This window comes from Eptatretus burgeri, chromosome 3, assembly GCF_056783735.1.
Source record: "Eptatretus burgeri isolate ZD-2024b chromosome 3, Ebu_testis_v1, whole genome shotgun sequence".
Lineage (NCBI taxonomy): Eukaryota > Metazoa > Chordata > Myxini > Myxiniformes > Myxinidae > Eptatretus > Eptatretus burgeri.
Genome location: NC_140963.1, coordinates 55,354,822 through 55,381,736, shown reverse-complemented (window position 1 = coordinate 55,381,736; position 26,915 = coordinate 55,354,822). Strand labels below are relative to the sequence as shown.

The window sequence follows — 26,915 nt, the reverse complement described above, 5'->3', positions numbered from 1 at the left end:
TGATAAAAATTACAGACCTCTACGTGCTTTGTAAGTGGGAAAACCTGCAAAGTCGGCAGTGTATCAAATACTTGTTCTCCCCACTATATATATATGTATATATATATATATATATATATATATATATATATATATATATATATATATATATATATATATATATATATATATATATATATATATATACACAAACACATATATGTCTGTCCAGGATGTAACTCATTTACCATTTGGGTTTTTGTCATCAAATTTTCAAACAAACCTTTATTATGTGAAAGGGCAAAGTCATAGTGACTGGAAATAGCCCTTATTAGTCACACCGCAGTGTGTCAAGTGCAAGATACTCCCTGTTTTTTATTGTTTCCGTGTTTATTTATTTACCATTGAGATCGAGTGTGTCTGTCCAGGCCATAACATTTTAACCAATTGAGCTTTTGTCATCAAATTTTAAATAAACCTTCATTATGAGAATATGAAGAACACAAATTAATAAAATTTACATGTTTTTTGTACAATGTACAGTTCAATACAATTTTTGTACAATAAAATGTACAGTTCGAGGTTAACATTAATTAATTATAGAGGTAGAGAAGCAACGCAACCATTGACTTTGAAGCATCTGATGCAATAAGCACATTTATGAGAAACTTGCATCATAAGAGGTTTTGTTTTTGTGCCATTCTATTGTGTAGTACGTATGCATGGACCTTGATGGGGAACCTGATACCATCACTCTGAATGCATACTTCTTTTTTTTAATAGTTTTTATAAACACATCATTTTACATCTCCCCCCCCCCCCCCCGTCTCATTTCTAATGTAGTTTGAATGGGGAATCAAATCATATCCGGCATTTTTTGGGGCTGCTTTGAGAGTGATGTTGAAAGCCCAGGGTGTGAGTTGGTGGTGAATTGTCCAAAACTGAGAACTGAAAACTTTGGTTAGGCAAAGGTACCACTGTAATGGACCATCCCATACAGGCCCCAATAACCAGTGCCCTCACTAAATGTTTAATAGCTTAATGATTTATCCATGTGTTACTGCTGCTGCTGAAACCCATGGTGTTTCTGCCTTTACCCACAGCTGTGCATTCGTTTTAAAGACATCACAGCCATGACAAAGGAAAAAACAGCACGTCTCATCCCCAATGCCGTCCAGGTTTCAACTGAAACCGATAAGGTACGTTGTCGTAACCTTTCTGAATCATGCAGTCGGTTGCAAGGAGTTACGGTATATTGTTTATCTTTTGCAATAGATGCAGGCAATATTAATCCCCACTGCATGATGGATCCCATTAATTTTACATGTGTATTTGAAATGATAAAAGGGTGGCTCACATGACAGGGTGTCAGCTGTGCACATTTGGTGTTGGAGAGTAAAGTTTAAGGGTCAATAACTTCCTCTTCAAACTTCAATTCAAACTTTCTCTTTTTATTTTAATGATGTATTGAGAGTTGCAAAACTTTGTGAAATGCAAACATATACAAGCTGGACTTTGCACGAAACTTTGCCTGTTTATGATGTTCACAAAACAGTACAGCAAAGACAGATGAGACCCCAGTTCCATTTACAATATTTTATTCATGCGGAGATAAGTGTATTTTGTGAGTTGTTTAATTTGTTGTTTTCTGTATGACCAAGCTGTTCCTTTTAGTTGGTGAATCTTTTTGTAAAATAACCTGGTCCACTGATTATTGTGGAACCTGATCACTCTCCCTATCTGCCTCTCCATGCAGCATTTCTTCACTTCGCTGGGAGCACGCGATCGTACATATATGATGATGTTCCGCCTGTGGCAGAATGCTCTTTTAGACAAGGTGAGTGCTTAAATATAAGAAGAAAAAAAAGTTAACTAATGATTTCCATGATCGCTGGACTTGGTATTCCAACGCTGTTGGTGTGGCAATGGAGATTGACTATATGCTCGTTGATGGTCGCTGGAGGACGATCCAGAACTGCAGGGTCTGCCAGAGTGCTCAGTTCCTCAATAATGACCATAGGCTTGTGGTAGCAACTCTGAAGTTGCAGCTTAAATCCAGGAGAATGGTACCATCCCAGCCGAGGCTGGATGTTGGCAAACTCAAGGATGAGAGTGTAGCTGAGGAGTTTGCAAACAGGCTGAGTGGAGATTTGGGGGGGGGGGGTCTGGGTGCTTTGGGGAATTCTGAAGAGTTGTGGAGTGCCTTCAAGACCACCGTCCTTGATGTTGCTGGTAGATGTCTTGGAACTCACCATAGGGCGAAGTAGAAATTTTGTCTCTCAAGGGACACTGGATACCATTGACCAGAGTCACAGGACCAGGCTTAATGGCAGAGCTGAGCTGTTCAAGGATCTGAGGTGAAGAACTGTACGTATGCCAAGGGTGGACAAGGAGGTCTATGTGTGAGGAACCAGCTTATCCCATATCTTGCCCTGCTTCTTTTGGCATGGGTGCAGTGATGGAGTGCCCCCACTCCCTCCCTCATGCACACTAATATTCGAATGGTTTCCCCCAGATTGTTACACCTGATGGCCGAGGACGCTCTCGCCCCACCCCGCCCCTCTCAATGTGAGTGCAGTGAGGGAGCTCCCACATGCCTTTGTGCTGTGGAAACACTCCTTTGTGCCATGCGTATGTTTGAAAAGCGTTGTCTCGCATGACGATTGTAAGAGTGCAGTGAAGAAAGAATGCGGGAATGTAATTTGGTCTGGAGGATTAATTGTCTGTGGTGAGGGACGGATGAACAGATGGTTAATTGTTAAAAAATAAAAGAATGAGTGGATTGAGTGGTGAGGGAGATGGATACAGATGGACCGAAGAAAAAGAATAATCCGACTGCGGGGTTGAAGGAAAGACCGACAAGGTGAAGGAGGGGATGTTGAATTGAGGTTTGATGAAGCGTATCAATGATAGATTGAGGAGATTAAAAGCAGCAAATGGGGAGACATCACACGGGGAATACACAAACTAACCTTGATGCATGTCCAGGGCAAATGTCTACCTCCTCCATAAACTCATGAAATAAGTCAATTTGGGGAATCCTATGTATACATGAATGCTCTCCCATTGGGTACATTTCCAAAACCCTAACAATATATTAAGCATATTTTATTGAGTTATTTTGAACTGTCGACTCGACCCCCCCCCCCTCCCCCATTGCCCTTGCCCAGTCTTATAATGCTCCATCTTTTTGTTTCTCTTTAGCCTCTCTGTCCAAGGGAGCTGTGGCAGTTTGTACATCAGTGCTACGGTAATGAGCTTGGTCTCACAAGTGAGGATGAAGACTATGTGCCTCCTGAGGATGATATCTCCAATATTGGGTTAGTGAAGCTCAGCTTTGGCTCTCCCCTCTTCGTCACTTCCCTCCAGTTTGTTTTCCCGTGGTGTTTAATGAAGGTAATGTTTGTGATATTAAAGACTTTATTTGATGAATTAATTTTAAAGACTTACTTGTGATTTAGTGGAGGAAATATCAGCACCCAAAAGGTGCTGATTATAATTATCAAAGTGGAAATAACCCTTTCATATTTTGTTCCCAACAACCTGTTTTTCCAGTTTTTCTGAGGACTTGGTCGAGGATGTGGAGCTGAATGACTCGTCCAAAGCTGGTTCAGAAGGATGTCTTGACCATAGTCCCCTGTTATCACACAAATCTACCATAAGCCTGACACTGGCATCCAGTGGAAGCAGTGAACTTCCCAGTTCGGTGAGAATTACAGCTTTGGGGATAGAGTGGTGCAGAGATTGACTTGTTTTATGTTCCATTTTGGTTCTTTATATTGATCTCGCAAACCCGATATAGACATCACAAGTATCAATAAAACATTCTATATGAGTAGATGATGATTGTTGCTTCTGGGACAACCATTCAAATGAATGGGGGGAAAGGGAAAAACTTTCTGACCCAAGCCCCACAAGCTCAAAATGGGAGACACTTCCTCCCCACCTATCTAGTCTAGTAGCCAGATGGCCTTCCCATGCACCCCCTGGAATATTTAATGCCACCTATTTTTTTTAAATGCACAAAGGTGTCAGAAACAAAATTTAAGATGTTCCCATTTCAAAATATTGTCCCATGGGGTTTTATGCCGGCCATCTTGGATTTAGTTCCATACCGGTGACAAATTCATAACTTTTGAACTATACATCATAAAAACATGTGTGACCCCACTTTTCTATGCAGTTTTCACACGATAAAACTTTTCGGAGCATCATTTCTAGAATTGAACAATTTATTAACGACATAATCATGCATTTTCTTTAAAAAATGAACAATTATGCACAATATAGGCATTTGTACGAAGGAAATAAATATATCAGAGAACGGGGTGTGTCAACATTCCGACTTGTCTTCTTTGAATTGGAGCGGTCACATGCGGGCAACAAGCGTGTTTGAGGCGGCATATATCCAGATGCTGTCTCCTGGACCATTATCCCACCAGCAGAATTAACAATGTTAGACCCGTGTACATTAGTGAGGAGCTTGTTCAGATTGTCCCACTCTGAATTTAAGATTACATTTCCATCGCCTATGAAAATCTGAGGAGTGAGTAAGGTTGATGTCTCATCGAGGGCTTTTGCCATGGAAGATTGTAACTCCAGTCCATAGTCGTATGACTCACAGTGACCTAGCCTGTTCAAAATGGTTACGAGCTGATTGCTTCTGTGGAGGTGTCTGATAGTCATATACAGGAGAATGTGTTTAGGGAGCTTCCACTCCCCCTCCGTTACAGATCGGCATAGATCCTGTCCGATGGATAAAACAACGCTGGGTTTTGTCACTTGAAACTCCAGGTTACCCTGCAATAACAAAGGTCAAGAACGTAACAAGCTCTTGAGGGAGATCAGCAGAGGAGATGTCCAGTTCGTCTGGTGTTAGAGACCATGGTAGAGCTTGAGTTTTGCCAAATGCTCTTCAGATTACACCACGAAGTAACACAGCGATATCCTTCATCTTATCCACACTGGCCAAATTGTAGGCACATGCAACTGCATCAGCTGCAGTTATGCGCGCATTGTACACTAGATAGAATGACATACAGCCTCTGTCACCAGGGTCAACCTTGCTGAAGACGATTTGGGAACTGATGTCTGGATGATTTTTCAGTCGCTTCATCAGATGTTCACTTCGATACCCATCATTCGGATAGCCACACTCATCCAGCTTATCAATATAGATCAATCTCAGTGAGGATAGTGGTAGAACTTTGCTCTCTTGGACAACTTTAAGAACTGAGCCGAATGCTTCATTGTGAGCTGCAGTGATATGGACCTGTTCTGTATCAGTTATGCTGGCTTTTGCTCTCTCCTGTGTGCGGATAAAGTTGTGATGTTCATGTTTGAACCTCCGATGACATGATACATGATGTTTCGCCTCCACAGAGCACAGATCAATCCCCATCACTTTACGAGCAAGGCTTGTCTTCCCCAGCATCTCGGCTTGTGATTTGATGGGTTGCCATGCACTATTCAGAGTGAAGTATATAGGCCGCTCAGTCTTGCCAGCAGTTTTTATCTCAATCTTATTACAATAGATGCACTCAGGAGGAAATAGAGTCCTACTCTCGGACACTGATTTTTTGCGAGGTGAATAGTGTTTTTTTGATGATGATAACGTCGACTCTGGACTGTTCAGCTGCTTCAGTCTATCTTGGTTCTTAGTGAACAGCTGATAGCATTGTCTGTGGTAGCCAATAGATTCAAGATCAACACCTTCAAGTGTCTCTGGGATCAAGTTACACACATTTTCCATACGATGAGGTGAATCAGGTAGTTGAGCGAGCCTCTTATCACGAATCTGGTGCAAGAAGGAAAGTTTTTCAGCAGGTTCAACTTTGATATCTCTAAACGAAATTAAGTTTCCATGATAAAGTCCACTAACATGCAATACACACTCTGGGAGCTTGACTCTCTTTGCTGACACAGAAGTGTCAACAGACTTCTTTTGCTTACTCATGATTTCTTACGGTTTTCTGCCGCCAATAACCTGTAAGCAAAATGACATTGATTAGTTGTCACAAAGCAAAGTGCGTTTGATCTAAATTGAATGAGATATCTAAGAATTGAATGGCTGATATGGGATAAGCTGGTTTCCGCCAGCTAGAACATACAACATGCTTGGGAATACATGGAGCATTCAATGTAGGCATGGGCCTGGCCGTGAATGAACTACTAAAGGCCAAAGTTGGACATGACAGCAGACCATCAACACCAGATGTGTAATAATTGCATCAGTTTCATCACAAGAGATCCAAGATGGATGCTCAAAATTTAAATTCAGATAGCAACCATTTCTCAAAATGTCAGAAAAATATCAAATGAAGTATTCTAAAATTCTCGCATATGAAACCAACAACTTGTACAAATTTATAATACAGTTTGGAGAATAAAATGCTTCGAATAAACCTATAAAAAACACTTACTTTACGGAGAGCTGTGACCCAAGCACCTACGACCGGGCTCGCATGTTGGAAGGAACAAATCAATTTCAGTTTCACTTGATGTACGTTTGAAAACATTGAAAATATTGCAAAAACAACAGCATGGCAATATTATGTGGAAACAAAGCTGCACCCACATCCCACACAATGTTTGTTGATCACTGTTTGTAGAATGAATCACCAAATCAATCATCATCAAACACAAGTGTGCGAGGCACTGATATATTTATTTCCTTCATACAAATGCCTATATTGTGCATAATTGTTCATTTTTTAAAGAAAATGCGTGATTATGTCGTTAATAAATTGTTCAATCCTAGAAATGATGCCCCGAAACATTTTATCGTGTGAAAACTGCATAGAAAAGTGGGGTCACACGTTTTTATGATGTATAGTTCAAAAGTTATGAATTTGTCACCGGTACGGAACTAAATCCAAGATGGCCGGCATAAAACCCCATGGGACAATATTTCGAAATGGGAACATCTTAAATTTTGTTTCTGACACCTTTGTGCATTTAAAAAAATAGGTGGCATTAAATATTCCAGGGGGTGCATGGGAAGGCCATCTGGCTACTCGACGAATCCCCTTCCCTCCCATATAAGCAAATGAAAAATTGAGACTTACTGATTAAAACACTTCTTCCCCCCAACATAATCACAGTCCTTTCATATTTTTATTATACTCAAAGAGCGAACCAATGAATATTTTTTTTCATGTTCTACTTTTGGGAATAACTTGAATTTCTTATAGCATTCATTTCCATCGAGTATATTCACAAAGAATAACTTCGAACTTGGTTCTTGGTTTTAGAAAGGTGTCGTATACGGGTACCCGGTCATCACCGGCAGCAGTTGTAAAGCGGCAGTTCTAGTTTCTTATTTATTATTTTTCTTCTGCCGGCAATTTGCGGGTTCTTTTGCTTTAAAAATCATTTTCTCAGGAACGGTAAGTCCGATCGACATGAAATTTTCACCATAGTATGTATCTTTTTTGATAGCAAACTTAATTGGTAATTGTGACGTCATGGGTCACGTGGTATGGGTGCCATCTTGAAAAAACCGATAAACTTTGGACCTTTGTATCTCTGAAACGGTGCAATGGAAAAAAATTTCGCTTCATACATTGGAATAAGCTCCTCATGGGGAACACGGGTGATTTTTGCTGACGTCATCGGTCAACAGGTATGCCGGTCAAAATTCGTTAGGTACAACGCTGCATAGGAAAAATCTGAAATTTCTTGAGCCTCATCTGCACAACAATTCACCATAGAAAAAAATATATGATGACATCATAGGTCACTGTTCAGCAGCCATGTTGTTTTGAAATAAATATTTTTAATCTTCTTCTCCAGAACGGCCAGACAGATTGAGGGGAAACTTTACACACGCATTCCACATGAGGTCCTTTATCAAGTTTGTTAATTTCTTATTGATCGGTCACATGGTTTGGTGGCCATCTTGAATTTACACTAAACCTTCAAACATCTTCTCCAGAACGGCTTGTCAGATCAAGGGGAAACTTCACAAACATATTGCCCATGAGTAGGGAATATAAGTTTGTTAATGTCTAATTGATAGGTCACATGTTTTGGCAGCCTTGTTGGATTCAAGAAAAATATTAAATAATGTTTTCTCTGGAATCACATAACCTATGGAAGTGAAAATTTGCAACTATCATCCTCCATGATGTCTGCATTCATAGTAAAAATTATGATGTCACAAGTCACAGGGTTTGGTGGCCATCTTGGATTGAAAAACGCACCTCATCCGATTAACACGAAACTTCACAAACATATTCCACGACGGGATTGGAGGCAGGATGTAAACTTATGATGTCATAGGTCATATGGTTTGTCAGCCATCTTGGATTGAAAATCAATAAATTTTCAAAATCTTGTTCTCCAGAACGGCAAGACAGATTGAGGCAAAAATTAATGTACGCTTTCCCCAAGACATCCTCTCACAAGTTTGTTAATTTCTAATTGATAGGTCACATGGTTTGGTGGCCATGTTGAATTTACCCTAAAACCTTCAAACATCTTCTCCAGAACGGCTGGTCAGATCAAGGGGAAACTTTACGTACATATTGCACATGATTAGTGAATATAAATTTGTTAATTTCTAATTGATTGGTCACATGGTTTGGCAGCCATGTTGGATTCAAGAATTATATTAAATAATGTTTTTTTTCTGGAACCACATAACCTATGGAAGCGAAACTTGGCAAATATAATCTACCCCCATGCCTGCATGTACGTTAAAAATTATGACCTCACGTGTCACATGGTTTGGCGGCCGTCTTGGATAGAATAACACACCTTGTCCGATAAAGACGAAACTTCACAAACGTGTTCCACTACACAAATGGAAGCAGAATTTAAATTTATGATGTCATAGATCACATGGTTCACCTGCCATCTTGGATTGAAAATTAATAAATTTTAAAAATCTCCTTCTCCAGAACGGCCAGACAGATTGAGGCGAAACTTTACACATATTTCCCATGAGGTCCTTTTTCAAGTTTGTTAATTTCTAATTGATAGGTCACATGGTTTGGCAGCTATGTTGGATTCAATAATTATATTAAATAATGTTTTCTCTGGAACCACATAACCTATCGAAGCAAGACTTGGCTACTATAATCTAGCCCCATGCCTGCACATATGTTAACAAGGAGAAATGTGTCCAAGAGCCACGTCCTAAAGGTTTTGTCTTCACCAGAAGAAGAAGAAAAAGAAGAAAAAAAAACAACTTCCGATATTTCGTCACCTGCCTTGATGGAGCCAATAACGAGAACGGTCATGGACGATCGTCGTTCATGACGAGAAAATAGTGTATTTACGAAATTACAATACATTAAATGGAATAATCTTTAAATAGTAACGTGAACTTTTCGAAACTTTAAGGCAAATGTCCGAATATATTTAAGAGTTCATGATAGACGCTCTCAAAAGGCACCCTCAATGCGAGGATGTGTACAAGTGTTTAGTATTTAAGAAGATCCGGATCCTGTATATGAAAGAGCCGAGTCCTGAAGGTTTTGTCTTCACCAGAAGAAGAAGAAGAACAACGCTGAGCTCTGTTCGAGCCACATCTCGCTACGCGAGATGCGGCTAAAAGTTATGACGTCACAAGTCACATTGTGTGGTGGCCATCTTGGATAGAAAAACACACCTTTTCCAATTAACACTAAACTTCACAGACGTGTTCCAATACACGGTTTGAAGCAGAATATAAATTTGTGATGTCATAGGTCACATGGTTCGTCAGCCATCTTGGATTGAAAATTAATAAATTTTAAAATCTTCTTCTCCAGAAGGCAAGACAGATTGAGGTGAAACCGTACACATATATTTCCCATGCAGTCCTTTTTCAAGTTTGTTAATTTCTTCTTAATAGGTCACATGGTTTGGTGGCCATGGTGGATTGAAAGATGAATATTAATTAATGTTTACCCTGGAACCGCCGCGTCTATATATGCCAAACTTCAGACTTGTAATCTAGCCGACACACGAAACGTAGGTTTAAAATTTCGACCAGATCGGCCCCACGGTTTGGCAGCCAGAATTATTTAATTATTTGAATCTGAGAACTTTTACATTTGTTTTTTTCCAGAAGGCTCACTCGGCTGCACCTGCACACGTTTGAGGGCACAGGAACAGCAATTCAATCGATACCGACAGCGCCCCCAGGAAAAAGGTCCAACCGCGTATGTAATAACTAGATGGAACGCTTTGCGCAATCCGGTTCGTCACTCGTCTGTTCCGCGCCGTCTCGAAGCAGGGCCGCTTCGAGACGTTTTCTCGCATGTGTTTTCTCGCAGGGCCGCACGCGTTTGCATCGCTCTTAAATAACGTTTTCTCTGGAACCGCTTATCCCATCGAAGCGAAACTTTGCGACCGTCATCTCATTCGAGTCTCGCGTCATATCGAAAGCGGACACATCTGGGTACCTGGTCATCACTGCCAGCAGTTATAAAGTGGCAGTTCTAGTTATATTTGTTTTGTTTACAATTATTTAATTCTTAATTGCAAGAAAAGAATAAAGAAGGTGTAAAGGGGAGGGGGGTAGGTGTGCTCCCTCAACGACCCACCACACCCCCTCATCCCACCCCCTCCCCTCCCCGTGTGTGTGGGGAAGGGTGGGGGTGGGATGAGGGGGTGTGGTGGGTCAAAGGTGGGAGCGCACAAGGGAAAGGGGAGGGGTGGGATGAATTGGTGTGGCTTGTGTGGGTGTGGCTTGTGTGGGTGTGGCTTGTGTGGGTGTGGCTTGTGTGGGTGGGGCTTGTGTGGGTGGGGCTTGTGTGGGTGTGGCTTGTGTAGGTGTGGCTTGTGTGGGTGGGGCTTGTGTGGGTGGAAACAAAGAAGGGGTGGAGCAATTTAATTTAATAAATGTGTGTGGGGAACGAATAAACTAATCACTAATCATGTGGAAATGATGGATGTGGGTGTGGCTTGTGAGGGGGGGGGTTGTGTGGGTGTGGCTTGTGTGTGTGTGTGTGTGGGTGGAGTCAATTTTTGAATTCTTATTTAATTTTGTTTTTTTCGATTTATTATCTTTGTCTTTTGTAATTCCTGTGAATAAAATGAACCGAAAATATTTTCCCCCTCTAAATCACATAATTTGTAAGTCCAAGGAACTGTACTGATTACATCAACAATTTTAAAAAGTTCATTTGTCCATCGCTTTGTATAACCTTTTTCAAAATGAGATTTCCACCTGTATATTCTTACTATATCACAAACTTTGAACTTAGGCTTTTTGTCATTAATCTCTTTTTCATATTTTAATTTTGTAAATGTTTCTGATGGTTTCATTTTCGTTGAGGTATGAATCGTATCATTGTACTTATCTACAATGTCCTGAATTATAGATAACCATTGTTGAGAACCGAGTTGAGTGAACTTTTTATATAGTCTCTCTTTTAAAGTGCGATTGAAATGCTCAATAACAACCGCTTTTCCTTCATTTTAAAGGTGCTGTACAATATAATGCTGTTATTTTAAAGAAAATTCATAAATGTTTTGTTGAAGAACTATGTACCCTCATCAGTCCACAATTTTTTCGGTTTTCTCTTGCTTTTATTAAATATCTGTTGAAAGGCTAACGTAAGAGTATTACCTGTTTTGTTTTTTAAAGAGACAACCCACGCATAATCTACGCCTCAAATCAATAACGGTTAAAGCATACTTGTACCCCTCATGATTATTGAGTTCAATCAAATCAGCGGACCAGATATAATCAACTTCCTTGGAAATAATCTTCCTTCTATTAAACTTTGTGATAATTGGTTCATGTAATTCATCAGCTAATTGCTCTTCAAACTTAATGACATCATGAGAGCCAATAAGTTTTTTTTTTTTTGAATTTCCAAGCCCAAGTTTCAATTTAACACTGATCATCTTCTTCACAATGAACCTATCAACTTTTTCTCTCAAGGTTGGATTTTGTATTAAAGATAAATTATACAACATTTCTCGATCTGTTTCATGTTTTTCTTCCAATGTTGCACTATTTCCATAATCAATATCGTGCCTCATGCACATTTCATCAACCCGATAGATTGGTTTGCTCCACGGTTTAGGATTGTCAGCCTCATCTAATCTTTTATTCAAGTTTGTTCCTGGACCACAGAAAGAATACCCTGGTAGATATAATTCCCCTGGTATTCCAGTTGTAAATTTACTTCCTGATAAAAAAAAACTTTTATATATCTCCCCCTCGTTTGTGTTTGGTGATGAATTTACTCTTTTTTTTTGAGCCACACACCAAACATGTACCTTTTTGTATAACCCTATTATTTTTACTCTTGGTTTTCTTTTTACATTTGAGACAATAACTCATTTATTTATGTGAAAAATTCCTATAGAGTGCAAAAACCTTGTTAGTTTCCAACATGCACATTTGAATCTTGATTTTTAAAACATAAAGAATCCTTAGAAATGTCTTCACTCTCTCCTCCATTTATTTAAGAAAAAAAATGTAAAACTTTGATTAAAGTCAATTACACCAACATCATCAATAATATTATATTTTCCTTCTTTCTCTTCTTTATCTCCACTTTCTGGTTTACATATTCTCCCTGAAATCGATGTTGATCCTCTTGATGCATATATTTCTGATAGACTTGTCAATTTTTTGTTTTTCTCCTCAGTGCGTTGAGATTGATTTATTTTCTGAAATACCTTTGATCTTTTTATAATCTCACTGGTTTCCATATTTATATATTTACTTATTCTCTCTCTCTTTCCTCCTTCACCCTCTTCTCCCTCTCCTCCTTCTCCCTCTCCTCCTTCTCTCTCTTCCCCTTCTCTCTCTTCTCCCTTTCCTTCTCTCCTTCTTCTCCCTTTCCTTCTCTCCTTCTCTCTCTCCTCCTTCTCTCTCTTCTCCCTCTCCTCCTTCTCTCTTGCCTCAGTTTCTTCAACTCCTTCCTCATCCCTTACTATCCTTGAACCACTTTCACCCCATAAATTCAATACTAAGCAGATAATTGAATTTAATAAGAAAAGGTGTTTGGTTTGTCGAACCAGGTGTTGTGGTTATAAATTCTACTTGTTTTACAAAATGTGCTGTTTTATTTAAGGATATATATTGTGATAAATCACTTAACTCACCAAGTCATTCGCATCAGTCGGGCTTGGATAATTTATTAATCCTTCGTTAGTCCCATGGGGTGTTTTGGCACCCCGCATTTTTTTTACATTTTTTAAAAATAGTAACATTATATGCATTTTCGCATTGGGGTGTGTATACACCCAACCAGACTAACCACGTTTGAATGACACAGCAGACTAACGCAGGGTTGATGTTTCAGCATTTTTCAAATAAATATTTTTTGCTATACTATATTTCTGTCGTTCGGCCTGTGCCTTTGTGTAATAATTTGATAAATCAATATCCAGTTCTTGGGATACACCAAAGATGGAACCATCTTTTCCAATATGTCATTTATATTACATTAAAAATATCATAAAAAAATTATTTTTGTTGAGTTGAAATAAAATATAGATGAAATTGACCACAACACTTGGAATTTAATTCTTGGACTTGAAATGTTTGATAAACACCATTCTGTAAGAATTTTATAACTTCAAAAGGTGGTGGAAGACCACAACTATCAAAATAATATTTGTCTTGACTATCAAAAATACAAACCCAATGAGAACCATTCCCAATATTATCTTCTAAGTTCATAATAATATTCTTTATATGTTTAGACACGTTTGTTAATTCATCTCTCATACAAATAACCACATAATGAATTTTTAATTTCTTACAATATTTGATAAGTTCTAAATTTGATGTTTAATTCTTTCCAAATTATTTAAACCACTCATCAATGCTCATTTATTTATTAGAAAGATATAATCCATTACCCCTTTTAGCTAATTTTACACCTGCTTGTGCGATAGAAGAAAGCATATCTCCAACTAACAATCTCGCTCTATCATGTAAACTTTCAAGTTTTTCAGCAAAATCTACAATTACACCACTTCCAGTAATTTGTTTCTCCAACTCTTTGTTATGTCTTTCCAACTCTTTTTGAGCCCAGAGTTGAGCCTTCCTTTTGTTGGCAGTTTTCACCGCTGCTGAAATACCACCCGTCAATGCTCCAGCCGCACTTAAACCAGCAAATAAAGGAATTAAAATGGGAGTAATCCTCCACTCGTCTCTCTTATTGAATATTTCTTCAACATTGGTTTTGACATTTTAATTTTAAGTGAGCCAGTATCGTTCAAGATTTTCACCTGTTCTCTTGTGAGCAAAACATCAATTCTTACTGCTCCTTTTCTCTGAATTGTATTAATGTTAATCATACAAGGCTTTTGATTTTGAATACAAGATGATAGTTTATGAAGATTGATTTGATTAACATATACCCCAGTTGGCACTTCACGACTCATTTATTTATATATAAAAAAATTAGGTGAGACTAATCATAACACCATTATCTGTATTAATCTGTAATTCTGTTTCTTCCAAAAGCAAACAATATGTATCAACTTCTTCACTCTCTCCTCTTTCAATGATTAGATTTAATAGTTTCCTTTTGAGCACTCAGGTCAATCGCATAGACTGTATACAGGCTTTTAAATGCTGTCATATCCAAAATGGGTTCTTTATTTCCATTGCTTTCACACACCTTTTGCTAAGACTTGTATGCTTCAGCATAATCATTTTTTCCCAATTAATTTCCAATCTATCTCGTGGATAAAATGTTCCATCGAAAGAAATGCACAGTTGTTTCACCTTAGCATTATCACTCAACACATTATTCTTATCAGTAGCAGTATCACCATCTGGTTTTTAAAAAATGGGCCACAGATATCATGGCTTTCCTTCCAGAACACCCAAATTCCACGTGTAAGTGGTTTGGTTCAATTTAACGTGTTGGCATCTTCTTTTGAGGTATGATACATTGAGTGGTTTCTTTGAGTGAAGTCTTCTATTCAACATCTCTTCTGTTTTAAGATTAGGAGTATATTTACTAATATACCAACTCATTTCATCAATTACAAATTTATTCTGAGCACCAAAAGCACTAGCAACACCAAAAAGTAATCTATTTTCATTATCATTCCTTTGTAGTTGAAATCTAATTTTAAGACCATACAGAACTTTATCATGATCACAAAATCCAAATATACCTTTAAGAGGAACTGCCACAGTAAAGCTATTAACTGCTTTTGTATCATCAGAAAACGTTCCTTTCCTTTGAGTATATCCAGGGTCTGTGGTTGTTCCCATTGACATATCAGGAATAAAACCTTCGACAGCCCCCTTTCCCATTCTATCACTGAATGAATATACTATAAATTTCATCATTTCAGATACAGCAAAGACATAATCAACCGCTTCAACTTCTTGTGTTCCAATGTATAAACGAACACTATCAAACATTTTCCAGAATAAATAATTGACGAGTGTAGCGTTTGTGTTATTTGCAGCCTTAGTGAATGTAAATTTACACAACAAGAAACTTTCGGCTCGATTCACATAAGTTTGTTGATTATTTATTTCAAAACTTTTTGTTTTATTTGTATTCCAGTCTGTTCCAGTTATGGCATTTACCTTGAAGTAATCTTCTTTTTTAGTATAGTTTGAGATGACAATGGTATCATCCAAATCATAGATACTATCAATTGCTTTCATACTTGTATTTATTTGTTGTTCCATACTTGTAGGAAAAAAAATGTTGAAACTTTTGAAACCCTGACCCAAGTACTTGAATTATTTTCTGTCGTTCTTGGGGAGACAACTGAATTTTGCCTTTCTTAATTTCTTTTATTGCTTGCAATTTATGGGATTCCTTTTGGGCATCTTATATACTCTTTATAGCACCTGCTACATTTCCCACAGCAGAAGCAGTTGAACCAATTAGGTCTTTATGCTTAAGAATAGTTGAACCTATACCCATTAGAGTATCAATTATTCCATCTCCTTTTTTTCTAAATTGATGTCTTACACCCCTTTGTCTCTTAGGTTTATAGTATCCTCCACCAAGATACATACCTTCACCCTTGTTGTATGGGGAAAAGAACATCCCAACTCGTGTTTCCTCACAATAACCATCGTATTTATTTATTAGAAAACTTCACGTAGGTGAATTCTGATGAATATAATTTCTCCATTAAAAGAAATCATGTGATTATCTTAGTCGGTAATCCTAAATTTACTCTGTATATGGTTTTTCCTGACACAGGTAGATAAATGAGATTTTTGGGTTCCATATTTAATTTATAACCAATTGGGGTTGAGTATGCACTGAATGAAAATATTGTATTTGTTCTTATTCCATCATTATAAGCACCATCAAATCACAGTGAATTAATACCGAATTTATGCCTGAGGATATTTGAGCGACATTATCACTGTAAAACGTCCCATTAGTTTCAATCTTTTTTGAGGAGAAACCCAATAACACTCTAAATGAATTCTTTTGTGAATATTGTGAATATTGTGAAACTCTAAATGAATATAAATTGTGAAATCAACTTTGTAGTTATTGTTAAGTTTAATCGTTGATTTTGAAGTATGTTTTTGAATATCTATAACAATATTTTTTGGTTCATCACCCTGTTCTTTCATAAGACAAACAATTTCGGAAGACATTTGAGAAATCTCATATGCTCCGGGTGAAACTGTTATCGTTTTGTATCCACTTCCTAGATAATAACTAAACTTATCGTTTTTCTCTGTGATATTAAACAAGGTATTATAAGTTTCCATGGACAATAAAGACGCCTCATATTCTTTTGTTGCATCGAGTTGTAGTGGGTATGGAAATGAAGATGTGTGGTCGCTTGTTGTGAAATTAAAACTAAGGATTGTGCTTATCATCTTATATAATATGAAATAAAATATCTTTGTATTGACATTTATTAATTATTTTCATGTTCATCAACTGGTCTAAAATAGCTGATGCTTCATTCAAACAATTGTTATTTCCAGCCTTCTTACTACCTAACAGCAATAACAGTCTATTAACTAATTGTGATGGGTCATTTGGAAGAAAAGTAACACCTGAACCAAGCCTACTTAAAGCCTGAATAATTTTTCTCCTTCTCATTCTTCCTACTTTTACGAGATATATTGACCCTATTATTAAGAGAGTCTAGCAAGTCAATATATACTCTATCATCATTATTTTTCATATCCAATGGTTTATCAAAATACTTTGATTCATCCCTCACAGTTGAACCTTGTCTTCCATCTTTTGTGAGAAGAAACATTAATCTCAGAGTTAGTTTAACAGGGGGTTGAGCAGAACTCAAGAACCTTAATTCATCATTAAATATCAATCCCTTTTCTTGAACAAGATGAAATATTGCTGGTTGTTCTGTTGGAATGAGTCCTGCTTTGGTTTTTGAATCAGCTCAATATTCATTGTTTTGAGGAGCCTTCACAATATAATCAGGGGATTGATTAATCTCTTCCAGTTGTTGAAATAATCCTTCATCATCATGTTCTAATTCTCCTATATTCTTCAATTCTTCCTCTGTAATTTGACTAAAATCTTTTAACATTTGAAGTTTTATTCGGAGTATATTCTATTGTGGGAACTGTGGAAGCATCTTTAATTTTTTCTTGGGAAGTTTTTAAAAGTGGTTTAAAATTTTTCTTTGGTTTTCTTTCAAATGCTTCTTCACCCATTAGTTTCTGTCTGCGTTTTCTTCTTTATGTCTTCCTGTTGTTTTACAACTTTTGAAACCAACTCTTGATGTTCCTAAAATCTTCTTGCTCTTTCTTTCGCATCCATTTATTTATTGGAAAATATCATTTTTTAATTGCAAAGGTCAACAGGGAAATTTTCCTTGTCTTCATCATTAAAGTAGATGTGTTCAAATAAATCCTTTTCTTTAAATATTTCATCAAATTCTTTATTAACATTAACACGAGTTGTAATTTCTTCTTCACTAATACTTGTATCTCTGCTTTTCATACGTTTGCATTGAGTTTCTTCATCAACATCAAAACCAAATGATAAAATCTTAACTCCATTACCACTCAGATGTTTCATAATTTGTCTCATTCCTTCTGGATTAGTTTCTAATATCCCAAGACCACCAGATTTTAGTTTCTTTAACTCATTCTTACAATGTGAATATTTTGTTGTACCAAGAGAAACATCTTCAAATATTTGACCTTCATTCCTCAATCGCATATGTTCCTCTACTGAAATATAGTAATAATCTTCACCTTCTACATCTCCTGGTCGCATTGCTCTGGTTGTTGTTGATACAATACGAATAACATAGTGTTTTTTTTTTTTTAAAAACCTTCCAATATTTTCATTTTTACTATTCAAGAACGTTGATTTATCTAAGTTTTTTTTCCAGAAGCAGATTTACCCACAAGATTTATAATAATAGTTGCCATTTATATATGTAATTGTTTATAAAATAAAATATATATCCCTTGCTATCTCATCTTGTTTCACAACTATATATTTATATTTTTCAGTCATGTGCTTCATATAATCCCCAAATTCCTTTTTTCTACATAATGTAGAACAATTGTCTCTCCAAAAATTGTTTATATCTATTGAATTTGACTTAAATAAAATAAAAGTATTAGCATTATTTCTTATTGTGTGACGAGGGAGTTGAAAGTATGATTGACTAAAATAAATACAATTACAAGAAGAATGTCTCCCTCTTGTGTAGTCGCTATCCATTACTGTTTGGTTTCTCTCATTCACACAATAATCAAAGATAACGAGGTTCTTTTTTGATTTATCCAAATCTTGGGGAGAAGGTATATCATCCATATTATTACTAAGAATACAAGTTATAGGTTTTGATTTCTTTTTACATTTCTGTGTATCACAAAATAGTTGTATTATATCTTCAATGTTGTAATCATTTAGTTTATTTTGAAGTTTAAATAAACTGATTATATCTTCTTTTTGAAGACCCACATTAAAACCTTGTGAGAGCAGTTGATACTCAGGTTGAAAATTTGACTTTGTGAAAATTATTAAATTATCATAATCTAAAAAGTTGTGAGTGAGGAGCATCTTTAAAAGCAGAGAGGTTTTCTCACATCCGCTTGAACCAACTTAATGAATTTGGAAGATTTTTATGCTTGTTAAATTTTATCTTATTTTCCCAAATGGGTAAAAAATCATTCATTTATATATTTGGAAAACAGGTCATTTAATTATTTATTGGCGTTTTTTAGAAACTCTATGTTTAATCCTAAGTTCAGGTTTAATTTCAAGATAATCCATTATTTTATTTATACAATATCTTGTGTTGATATTTCCCTGAAAACGACAATCGTTAATAATATAAATCATCAATCCATGAAACATTACCGTCATTTGTTCGGTCTCTTCTCTTGTAAGAAAAGGTTTATTATCACCCTCGTACTTAACATTCATTTCTCTTGTTAATCTTGTGAAGTAATTCATTTTTGATGTAATTCTGAAACAGTTATGTTCTTTTTTATATTTTTTATTTTCATTAATTAGAAGATAATCACAGAATATACATTGTTTATGGGCTTCTGACTGTTTAATCCCACTCCATCACATGCAGGACAATTCTCAAATTTGTCATATGGAGAATCAGGGAATTCAAGAGGCTCAAGATCTGGGATACTATTCATATTTATACAGTAAAACTTTACTTCAAACAAAATTCATCTTCGGTATCATCTTCGGTACTTTCATTGGTGCTTTCACAATCATCTATAAAGCTACTTTCATAACTATCGTTTGAACACAAACTCTCGGTATCATAACTGTCTTCTGTTCCAATAGAGATGCTATCATCACTCTCGCAATCTTCAGTTGAATAATGACTCATATTTAATTAGTTGAAAAAACATTACCATTTACATCTATATACTTTTTCCATTAACAGATTCAACGACTACATTTTTTGTATTAAAGGTAATTTTAAAATGGTCCTGAACTACTACTGAATGAAATGTCATTGCACCTGATATATTAACATCCTTTATTTCATCAAGATTTACATATTTAGGGTTGTTGAAAAAAATACTAATTTCTCCTTGCATATTGCAGATGGTCTTTTATTTTCTTTCCAAAGCTTCATCCATAAGGTTTTTCTTTTTTGATACTTTTTCTTGTTTCATTGCTTTTTCTAGTTTTGAATATATTGTCAGGAGAGGAGAAACTTTTGTTCGAACTACTTTGATGTTCTTCCAGATATACTAAAAGCCCTTCCACTGAAGGAAATTGAAGAACTCATATTATTCGCCATAATTGTTTTTATCCAATAGTTGTTATATTTAACTTTATTCAATTTTACATCCTCGACATATTTCTCAGTATCTTTTTCAAATGTAGAGATTGATTGAAACTTGTCTTTTGTGTCTTGATACATTGTATTTATTAAGTAAAAAAAGTTGGTGAATAAAATGGTTTTAAGCACAGATTCACCTATAAATTAAATGAAATTTTCATCAAGAAAATTTTAGTTTAAGCAAAGTTTTGCTGTATAAATATGATGAATACAACGTACTGCGACATTTGTAATCATGAATATAAATGTTATAAAAAACACCTTCAAACCAACAAATACATTCAATATTTCCAGACAAATATCTCCATTTGAACAAGAAACAAAACATTGTGATAGATATAATATTGATATTCTTTAAAAAAAAAAAATTATACTAAACACCTTCAATCATGCAAACACAAGAAGAATGAAGAAAGGGAAGGTGCTACTAAATTCTCGATTGAAAACACTGATGGGGCATTTAAAGGACATATAAAAATAAGATTGTTTCGCTTTGAAGACCCTGCACCATCTTCAATCATTGAAGCTGTTGATATGGTTAAACAAAGTATTGAAACTGTAATTAAAAACACATTAAGTGAAATGAAAACTTTTAAGTTTTATATGGGAGTAAAATTGAATATGGAAGAAGATGATGAAACTACTCCCTACTATGAGGACAAACCCTCACTTTATCACATCATTTCAAGATTTTGTAAGATGTGATGTTTACGATGAACTCCAGAGACAAGAACAATATGTTAATAACACTGTAGTAGGTAGTGGATTTGCTGTCACAAAAATAATCTTTTTAGATATACACATCTTAAAATCAGATCCTCTTAAAACTTCTGCTTATAGTGATTTACCAAAAGAGATAAAACTTAAGAAAGCGGTTGTTAATATTCAAAACAAAGATAATAGATGTTTTCTATGGTCTGTTCTTGCTTACTTACATCCTCCACAATGGAAACCTGAAAGGGTTGAACATTATAAGAAACTAGCATAACCCGCGCTCTGCACGACATGTTCGGGTGGGTGTGTTTGAGAAAGGAACTGATACAGAGTATCAGTAGTAATTTTACTTTAATGCAGTAAGTGGAATACGATTTCACTGTTTCAGAACCATTTTATTTACTTTTTTTGTACCATGCACCTCATATGGTCTTTTAGATAATGTAAGCCGAATATCACGTTACTAGAGCGCAGAACAAAGTCGAAGATAGCGCGACACGAAACCACAAACTCGGAAATAATATATAAGATAAGAGAATATGCTAAATGTTAAAGATTTAATGTTTCCAATGTCATTGAGAGGTATTCCTAAATTTGAGAAAATGAATGATCTATCTGTTAATGTATATGGATTAACGGATACAAACAAAATTCAAATATTAAAAATTTCAAATAATTTTAAAAATGATGAAACACACATTTAGTTTCTTTGTTATAGTTTGGGGAAAAATTCACATTATGCTTATATCAAAAATTTATCAAGACGAATCTCCTCACAAGTATTCAATAGAACAAATAAAACATATCCCTGGAAGGAGAAACATATCCCTGTCTCAACTTCTTTCATATGAAAGAACGATTAAATCAACATTCAAAATACTGTAGTAAAAATTAATATACCAAAAGTAGGAAAGAAAATATCATTCAAAGATTACAACAAATCTAACAAACATCCATTTGTGTCATATGCTGATTTTGAAAGTATCCTTGAAAAGATAGCAACAGTTTGTCCAAGTCCAAATAAATCATACACAAATAAATATCAAAAACATACTCCTTGTGGTTTCTGTTATTATATCAAATCATCTGTTGGTGATAAATACAACAACTCTGAACTTTATCGAGGAGAAGATGCCTCAGAGGAGTTTGGAAAAAGACTGTATAAGACTAAGAGAAATAATGGTTAAAACCTATAAACCAATATCATTTACAAAGGGAGAGAAAAAGGAATCTTGGAAGAACAGTATCTACCATATTTGTGAGGAGAAAATTGAGGGAGAGGTCAAGGTTCGGGATCATTGTCATCTTACTGGTAAATATAGAGGTCCAGCTCATTCCCATTGTAATCTTAATTACAAGCCCCCAAACTTTATTCCTGTCTTTCTTCACAACAACGCTCATTATGACGCACATCTATTTATAAATGAACTTTCAAAGACATCTGGAGATATTTCTGCGATTCCTAACACAGATCAAAAATACATCTCATTCACAAAAACAATTCATACAATCCCCCATAACCCATATCAGATTTCTTGACACATACAAGTTTATGGCAAGTCCATTATCTAACTTAACATCAAATATTAAAAACTTACCAAATCTTAAATCACATTTCTCAAATCAAGAAGAGATTGATCTCTTATCACAAAAGGGAATATATCCGTATGACTACATGGATTTATTTGAGAAGTTTAAAGAAACACAACTTCCTTCAAGGGAAAGTTTCTATCACAAGTTGAATAAAACTCATATTTCCGGTAGAGATTATACACAAGCTAAAAAGGTTTGGGAGAAGTTTAATATAAAGAATCTTGAAGAATATCATGATTTGTATCTTAAAACTGATGTGTTTGAGACTTTTAGAACAGTCCGTCATAATAAAAATTATTTTGGATTAGACCCTGCTCACTATTACACAGCCCCGGGTTTGGCTTGGAGTGCCATGTTAAAAATGACAAAACAGGATTTGGAATTAATCAGTGATATAGATATGCTTTTAATGATAGAGAAGACTAAAAGAGGAGGAATATCTCAAGTATGTTCTAAGAGATATGCTAAAGCAAATAACAAATATCTTCCTGATTATAATGAGAATGAGGACAACTCTTATCTGATGTATTATGATGCTAACAATTTGTATGGGTGAGCTATGTCGCAATCTTTACCTTACGGAAAACTTAAATGGGTTAAACAAAAACATTACGAAAAAGTTTTACACGACATTGTTATCTCCTCTCAAAAAGAATTGGATGAAGCTGAAGTTGGATATTATTTTGAGGTTGATTAAAAATATCCAAAAGAACTTCATAACAAACATAAAGACCTACCCTGTACCCCTGATAAAGAAAGTCCAAGAAAAGAATGGTTAAGTTATTACCACCGGTCATTTAATATGAGGTAAATCTACAGAAAAACTACTTATGACATTAAATGATAAAGAAAGTTATGTTTTGCATCAAAGGAATTTGAGGCAATATTTTTCTGCTGGGTTGAGAGTTAGGAAAAGTCATAGGATTTTGAAATTTAAAAAAGTCATTGGTTAAAGAAGTATTTTGATTTTCATACAAAAAGGAGAACAGAAGCAAAAACAGATTTTGAGAAGGACTTTTATAAATTGATGAATAATGCTGTATTTGGAAAGACTATGGAAAATGTTAGGAATAGGCAAAACATAAGACTTGCTACATCTTGGAAACAGGCTTCAAAATTGATCAATCGACCAAGTTTTAAGCGAGTGGAGGTGTTTTCAGAGAACTTTTGTGCTATTCATTTGAAAAAAGAGAGTATTGAAATGGACAAACCAATTTATATAGGAACATCAATTCTTGACTTGTCAAAGTCGTTAATGTATGACTATTACTATACTAATTTAAAACCAAAGTATAAGAATCATGTATCATTGTTATATATGGATAAAGATAGTTTTATATTAGAAATTAAAACAAGTGATGTATATGAGGATATGATTGATAATATTGATATATATGATACAAGTAATTATAAGTCAGGTGGTGTGTTGTTTTCATCAAAGAATAAAAAGGTAATTGGTAAGTTTAAATATGAATTGGGTGGGGAGGGAATGAGTGAATTTATAGGATTGAGATCAAAGTCTTATGCTTATAAGTATATTGATAATAATAATATTGAAGTGTATGATAAGAAGCTCAAGGGAATAAAGAAAAATATAATCAAGGAAACAACAAGCAGTCATAGACTGGTACTTACAAAATCGTCAACTCGACCTCTGACCTTGTCTCATAAAAGGTGTCTCTAGAGAAGGTAGCGACGCAAACCAGAAGTTTCTACGATGATTCTGTACTAAACCATCAAAAATCGAATGTTTGACCTCACTGTGACCTTGACCTTTGACCGATTTTGACCAAAATCTAATCAGCACTAGCCATCACCCTCGTGAATCACGTGGTGTAATTTGACATTGGTAGCTTCTTCCGTTCTCGAGTTATCGTGCCTACAAACAAACAAACACACACACAAACACACAAACAGATGACGGAAGTCATCAATATACTTAGGAAATCTTTAGATTTCGTAAGTAATAAACTTTAAACATTATTACAACTGCTTAACCTTAAAGAAGGAAGAGTATAGAAAAATGAATACAATAAGAAATTATAAACATCAATTATATACAGAAGAGGTAAATGAGAAAGCATTAGGAGCTTTTGATGATAAAAGATATTTTAGAGAATGGAATCAATAGTCTCCCTTATGGTTATAAGTATGTGTTAAGATATTTAAATGTTAAGATATTGGGTTGGGGATGTCAACGGGCTACTGCCGACTTTTATGCTGATTTATGAATGATAGAACCAAGCAATAACCAAACCAAAGAGTGGAGATGTAATCAGCCTTGGTATTTAAATGGGAAACATAATGAATGTGAGAAATATCAAATAAGTCTTATTGAAGAAATAACCGGGGTAAAAGTAGATAAAACAAAGAAACGGATAAATTTAATTACAAATAAGTTGGAGGATGTAAAGAAAAAAAAATCCTTGAATGGACTGAAAACTTTGGTTATCAATTGAACAATGGAAAAACTATTTACTACAAACTCAAAATTATATGTGGCTCAGGAGGTAGTCAGACAAGAGCATTAAGAGAAGTTTATCATTTCATCTTTGCTCAACAAAGATACTTAAACTAAGAACCAAGTTCCAAGTTATTCTTTGTGAAAATACTCGATAGAAATGAATGTTATAAGAAAATTAAGTTATTCCCTAAAGTTGAACATGAAAAAATATTCATTGGTTCGCTCTTTGAGTATAATAAAAATATAAAAGGACTGTGATTATGTTGGGCGGAAGAAGTGTTTTAATCAGTAAGTCTCAATTTTTCATTTGCTTATATGGGAGGGAAGGGGCTAGGTGGGGAGGAAGTGAGTGTGCCATTTTGAGCTTTAGGGGCATGGGTCAGAAAGTTTTTTTCCTCCCCCCCCCATTCATTTGAAAGGTTGTCCCAGAAGCAACAATTATCATCTACTCACATGAGTAGTCGCTCCTATAGTGAAAATTTCATCTCAATCTGACAAGCAGTTGTGGAGAAAAGCATAAAAGTTCTGTGCAGATAGACATACAAAGAAACGGACCCAAATGCAATACCCACTCCTTCGGTGAGGGTAATAAATAAAGCCTTACCCCCTAATGGTTCCGTTTTGTACACGATGAACAATGGGAACAGGCAAGGGCTTGTTGTTGGCATGAGTTGGTTGGAGCTCCCCCACAATGGCATGGTCACGTGGGTCGGCACCGTATGGATGAAGTGATGCTCAGGGAGCAATAGACCTGTGGAAATGGTGGTGATTAAGGCGAGATGAGAGGAACGTCTCTTCCTCAGAGAGCGAAGCAAAGACAGAGAGAGCAAGATGTTGACATTGCCATGTGCAAAATTCAACTACCACACAGAGTGCGGCCACTGCCCTCGTGAACTCTGGGACCACCACCATGCATGGCGAGTCCCTGTTATTGGCCGCCCACTGATTTTCCACGGCTCGTCCCCTGCTATCATTCAAGCTGTCCTGCTCTGTGGGACGGCCCTGTACAAAAGATGTCCCCCTTTCATTTCACAGTATGATGATTCGTTTTCTAGCTCCCATATTGTTGTATCTTGGTCGATTATTATTATTCTTTCTTTATTTTTTAATGAGGGGGGCATACCAGGAGTGAAGATACGATGTAGCTTCACTCCTGGCATTTCAATCTTTCGTTCTGAGTGCTGTAATATAAACGTGGTATTCCAGTGTTGCAATGCTTTCTCATTCAGTTTGGTTATTCTGGGGTTCATCTTGTATACCTGCATGCATTTTATTGTCCATGAATGTGGGCCTCTTTCAAAAGTGGGAGTAAAATCTCTTAGATTTTTATGTTAAAAAAAGGATTATCTTTTGCTTTCGGCTTCAGTTTCCTCTTGTGAATTGTTGTATTTATCCTGTTTCCTTGTTATTGGTCTTTATAAGTCTATCCAGGCTGTGGATAATTTGGTTCTTCTCGTTTTACAGTTTTCGAGTATAGCTTTCTTTAGTAGTAGGTGGTCTCTTATTCCGTAGCATCCTCTTTCATCCCTTCCACTCTGCCTCTGGTCCCCCTTGTGTTCTGTGGCTGTACATCTAGTCCAAGGGCACTTTTATTTACCCATCTGAGGCCATAAGGTTTGAGGATGTTTTCTAATTCAGAATTTTATGCAGATTCAGAAAATCCATTTCTTAATGGTCAAAGCCTCTGCGTTCTTTGTGAAAATAACGTTTTCTTATTGTTATGGGTGGTGTTTTTGGTGAAAGTGAGAAAAAGCGTTTTTGGTCTGCATGATACAAAATTGCCAGGCTACATGGCCATATAGGGTATCAAATTATAGGTAGTGACCTGAATAATACAAATATGTATAAACAACATCATTACATTGTGTTTAGGTGAATTCATAGGCAGTTTTAGCTCAAAATAGTTGATAAAAATTCACTCGCTCGTATATATTTGTATTAAAATATC

General features: G+C 35.8%; 2 protein-coding genes across 9 annotated transcripts in view; one reads left to right on the top strand and one right to left on the bottom strand.

Moving 5' to 3' along the window:
- LOC147029950 (protein Aster-B-like) overlaps positions 1–26,915 on the top strand; it is a 261,828-nt gene that overhangs the window by 202,857 nt on the left and 32,056 nt on the right. For all 8 annotated transcript variants that reach the window (XM_085873485.1, XM_085873489.1, XM_085873482.1 and 5 more), the window contains 4 exons: positions 1,083–1,178; positions 1,736–1,816; positions 3,184–3,299; positions 3,535–3,685. In XM_085873485.1, the coding sequence (XP_085729611.1) occupies positions 1,083–1,178; positions 1,736–1,816; positions 3,184–3,299; positions 3,535–3,685 (444 nt within the window). The remainder of the gene's footprint in view (positions 1–1,082; positions 1,179–1,735; positions 1,817–3,183; positions 3,300–3,534; positions 3,686–26,915) is intronic.
- On the bottom strand, positions 4,188–6,641 carry LOC147029951 (uncharacterized). The gene has a single exon (XM_085873491.1). The coding sequence runs from the start codon at positions 5,933–5,935 to the stop codon at positions 4,895–4,897; it is 1,041 nt and encodes a 346-aa protein (XP_085729617.1). The 5' UTR covers positions 5,936–6,641; the 3' UTR covers positions 4,188–4,894.